The sequence below is a fragment of the Solanum dulcamara genome, chromosome 4 (assembly GCF_947179165.1).
Source record: "Solanum dulcamara chromosome 4, daSolDulc1.2, whole genome shotgun sequence".
Lineage (NCBI taxonomy): Eukaryota > Viridiplantae > Streptophyta > Magnoliopsida > Solanales > Solanaceae > Solanum > Solanum dulcamara.
Genome location: NC_077240.1, coordinates 10,663,185 through 10,668,164, shown reverse-complemented (window position 1 = coordinate 10,668,164; position 4,980 = coordinate 10,663,185). Strand labels below are relative to the sequence as shown.

The following is a 4,980-nucleotide window of genomic DNA, read 5'->3' as shown; positions in this document are numbered from 1 at the left end:
CTTAAATTGATTTAACATTGATTGCTAAATTGTTTGCTATTCCATTCCCTAGGAATTATACTTTGGAAAAAAGCTCGGTACAGTAATCATTAATACCAAACTTCATTGGTATTCCAATAGTCAAATGGTAGGTTTATGTAAAGATCACATACTAATCAATTAGGTATATATTCCATGGTAAAGAGGCTAAGATGGTTCAAATATTTGAATAGATGTATGAATATCTACTAAGGAAATGTGATAGATTAATTATGATGGATTTAAGTAGAGATAGAGATATGCTTGAAAAAATATTATAGAGAGGTGATTAGGCAAGAACCTTAAATAAAAAAGTACGCAGGAGGAAATTAATTGATAATCGCGTTGTCTAATTTTTCTTATCACCACTATTAGTTTCTCTTATTTTCATTGTATTTTGCTTTGATTTTCATATTATCTGTTGGTGCTTTTGTTATTCTCTATATTTATTTTATTCTGCTTATTTGAGTCGAGAGTTTATCATAATAAACTTTCCTTCTCTTAATTATTAAGAGTGACTACTTTTTAGACAAAATACCTCCATTCATTCTGACTAAGAAATTGAAAAACGCCTGACGAAACAGAAGGTTGGAAAGTGAGGAATATATCAAAGTTCTTTTATAGATCCAAGTTTATTAGTTCTTCCGTGATTAATGTTAAACACTTAATCTTAAGTTATTCATCTAACCAAGACAAATTGACAAATCTTACACATAAATAGAGAGGAAAAAGGAGATGAATGAGGCAAAAAGGCCAAAATACAACTAAGCATTACAAGGCTAAGCAACTTTCAGACTAAAAAACGAAAATGTCTACTTAATAAAGCTACAAACATTCAACAAAGAAGCAACGACCCACTAAAAGATTAAAGCCCCCAACACTAACACCTGGCATTTTCTAAATTATACCCTAATTTCTCCATTTTTATACTTATATCTACATAATACTTGTGCTTATACAAGTAGTATAAGCCCGTATACACCAAAAATCCTACGTATAATACGTAGGATTTGGTAATTGCATTACATAATAAAGCATCCGTTCGGATTTTCATCACTAAACATTTCAAACGAATCCAACGGTTGGCGTGGATACGTATCCACATCAGACGGTGGAGGTACCGTTACAGGACCGGAATACGTATACGCATACGAAGTTGGAGGTGCCGGAGCATAATACGACGCCGTATAGTTGGCCGTAGGTTGCGCTGTATTGTAGCTAACGACGTATGCTGGTGGTGGGGCGTAGAATTGTGGGCCCTGTTGCGGATAATAATTATAAGCTGGGTGACGTGGAAGGCTATCATTGGTTGGAGCATAGACTTGTGGTCCCATATTATGATTTTCGAATTCTGGACCTGCCGGAGCAACTATTGATGGTGTGCCCTCTGCGTTGTTACTGTTTTGCCCTTTCTTTTTCTTCTTTTTACCAGTACTGCCACTCGCTTCACCAACTGGGCAACCGCTTTTTTCGCCACTAGCAGAAGCTTTATCACTATCAGTACCTTTTTTCTCCGCCGCCACCGGAATTTGTTGTTTACCGACAGAGTCGGTTTCTGGTTTTTTCCCTTCAGATTTCGACTCCTTTACTGTTTCATCGCTCTTATCTTTTTCAGCCACCGCCGGTTCATCACCAGAGGCGGTGCCGGTTTCTTCCTCCGGTTTAGCTGAACCGGTGCTGGATTTTTCACTCCTTTTGGGTACTACATCACTGGCATCTTGAATTTTTACAGAAGGTTCTATGGGTATTGCAATTTTTTCATTTGATTCGACATTTTTGTGGGTACTGATGTCGGGTTGGCTAGTTGATTCTGCTTCTTTGCTTTGTGGGTTAATTTGCTTCTCTTTGTTTTTGATTTTAGCAGACTTTTTCTCCTTGTGATCAGACTGTTGTGGTACTAATTCGGCGTGTTTACCGGACTTGTGTAGTTTCCTAAGGAGAGCTTCTGCTTCTACGTTGCCAGTTACTGTTGCTTTTTGTTGCTTGAGATCAATATCTATAGCATACACTCCTGAAAAAAAAATCGAGACTCAATAATGTAAACTTTACAAATTTCTAACAAAATACATAAACTTCAAAAGCTGTTTTTTTTTGTTTAGACAAATTAACAAGAGAAAAACAAAGATGGGATATGGTTGTATTTACCATGGACTTGTTGGAGAATTTTCTTGACTTTCCTTTTGCAACCTTCGCAGTGAATGGAAACTTTCAATACCCACGTCTGTAGAAACATTATACAGAAGAAACTAATGTTGGTACCACAAAAAAGAAGGAGAATTTGAATGGAAAAGAAGTTAAGATGACAAACCTTGTAGTTAAGGAGTTGAGTGGGATCTTCTGGTCTGTCTTGTGCTGCCATTGCTAAACTATTAGTGAAGAAGAAGAAGATGGAATTTGTGTGAAGAAGCAAAACAGGAATTGTTTGCTAAAGAGAAAGTGTGCAAGGGAGAGATTGGCTCTTTTTCTTTTTAAAGAGAGAAAGGAAAAGGGGAAAGTGAGTGAAGCGCGAAAGCTATGTGGGTGTTTACACGGAGTGTAATTTATACTGTGAGTTGCGGGACTTTTCGATTTTTAACCAACGGACTAATTGAATCTAATTTTGTTTAGCATTATTTCGGGAATCATTTTGTTTAGATACTGTTTGGAAAGTTATGTAATTGAAATTGATGTAATTATTAGGATAATAATTATTAATTTTGTAATTACGTAATTTAGTAATTATAATAATTTATTTATTTATCATAATATAATTATAAATATAATGTTTGATTGCACAAGTATAATTATAAGATTATATTAAATTTTAAAAATAAAAGTTAATTATCTAAATTTAAAATTTATATTAGACAAATAAGAATTTTTATAAATGATATTAAATTAAATATTTAACATATATATTGTCTTTTGAAAATATATTAATTAATATACATACGTTCTTACTAATATTATAAAAATAATATATTTATATTTTTTAAATTAGTATATTGTTATTCAATTAATAATAAAAACTAAAAATACAAGATTTTCTTCAGCATCATGAAATGCATGTATGACAAAAATATTAGTATTATAAATATAAGTCATAAAATTATAAAATCATTTGACAAAAAGATAATCTATCAAATTTAAGTAAAAAATAAATGACTTGCAATATGAAATCTCAAATCAACACGCATAAAATAAATAAAACTGAAAATATAACATAAGTTCTAAATTCAAAATAAAAGGTTTAATATAATACTATTCTTATGTCAAAGTTCAACATAACGTACATAAATATGATTTAAAAGAAAAGAAAACCGTAAGTCTATAACTTTATTCAACAACAACTTCTACTTTAATTTAAAAATTAGAAAACTAATAGAATTATGCTAATGAAAAAAAATAAACATAGAATTAAAAAAAGGGTAATATGAAAAATTAATGAAATCACATGAAGTAAATGTTGAGAATGAGAACGAAATAAAATATAAATTATCTAAAATAAAAAATAAATTTTTAGAAAATATTAGAATAGTAAAATAATAAAAATTTAAAATAGTAATAAAAATAAATTAAAACAAAAAAAATAAAATAGAATTAAAAGTAAATAATTAAAAAGTAATCAGCTTGTAATTACGCAAATTCACAACCGCTCCCTCTGAATTGGAGAGTGTAATTACTCCCTGCCAATTACACTCAATTACTTACATACCATGTAATTACATGACCAACCAAACATACCAAAGAGTGTAATTATACCCAATTACACCAAATTCAATTATCAGAGTGGCTTTTCAATTAGGTTCTTAATTTTTCATGCAAATACTACACTCCTTACAAAATTTTCTTTCTTTTATATTTCCTTCGTCCCATATTATACGACATCTTACTAAAAATATATGTTCATATTAGTTGATCACTTACTAAATCAAGATAGAATTAATTAAATTTTTTTCATTTTAACCTATAATTAATACTAGTATGACCTCTTGAATCTGAATAATTTTCAATACTAGTTATTTATATACTATATGTATATTGCATTGATATGAAAAAATGGCAAAATAGTAAATATAATCAATTTCTTAATGATTTTCTTAATCACCGACTAAAACAGAAAATGTCCATCTTATATAAACATTAATTATAGCTTAAATATTTATGACTTAAATATCAATATTTATCATTAATTTTTTACTGTATTAAAGTGTTTGTATATTTCTAAGAATCAAATTCAAAAAAAATTAAAGCAACTATTTATATCTTGAACTTCAAAAATAACAAATGATTTGAAATAGAGCAAACAATACAAATCTACTAATTTATGATTTAATTACGTGTTTTTACTATAATTTTTGAAATTGCCTTCTATACCATATTTACTTGATTTATCTCGAATATATGTGATTCAAATTAAGTTTAATCTATTTCAAATACACTGTATCCAAGCGTGATTTATATGTATATGAGATACTTTAATTTTCTCGCTCGCCTCTCTTCCTCTGTTGCTCACCTATATATTTGCATTTCAAAAACTCTAGTATCAAAATATACATGTTGACTCTCTCGCTCGCCATTTTCCCTCGTTTGCCTCTTTCCTTATGTATTTGTTATCAAAGATATATGCATTTAGAATCTTCGATACATGTATCTGACTTGAAATTTGATACGAAATTATTAATTAATGAGATGATATTTATACATCTAAATAAAAAAATAACATAATTAAAATTTTAATTTAGTGGGAAATTTCATCTAAACATGCGATTGGAAAACATGGAAATTTCGGATAGTCCTTCATGAAAACTAAAAGAAAAGCTTTGCTTTAGCTTTCTTTATCTTTTCCATCAACTTTTGTAAATGCAGCATGTAGACAAAAAAAGGTAGCTTAAAAATACTATATTCATTTACATGCGTTTGTACGAATGGAAAAAAAATAATCATTTTATATATTTGGGTTAAGACTTTGATTTCTACGAA

The 4,980-nt window shown here is 29.5% G+C and overlaps 1 protein-coding gene across 1 annotated transcript; it reads right to left on the bottom strand.

Annotated features, from left to right (window-relative positions):
* Positions 1–736: 736 nt before the first annotated feature.
* LOC129886161 (heavy metal-associated isoprenylated plant protein 35-like) lies at positions 737–2,548 on the bottom strand. Its single transcript, XM_055960717.1, has 3 exons — positions 2,327–2,548; positions 2,164–2,239; positions 737–2,029 (listed from the first exon to the last, which is right to left on the bottom strand). Exons 1-3 carry the CDS (start codon positions 2,375–2,377, stop codon positions 1,041–1,043), a joined length of 1,116 nt encoding a protein of 371 aa, XP_055816692.1. The 5' UTR covers positions 2,378–2,548; the 3' UTR covers positions 737–1,040.
* Between the last annotated feature and the right edge of the window lie 2,432 nt (positions 2,549–4,980).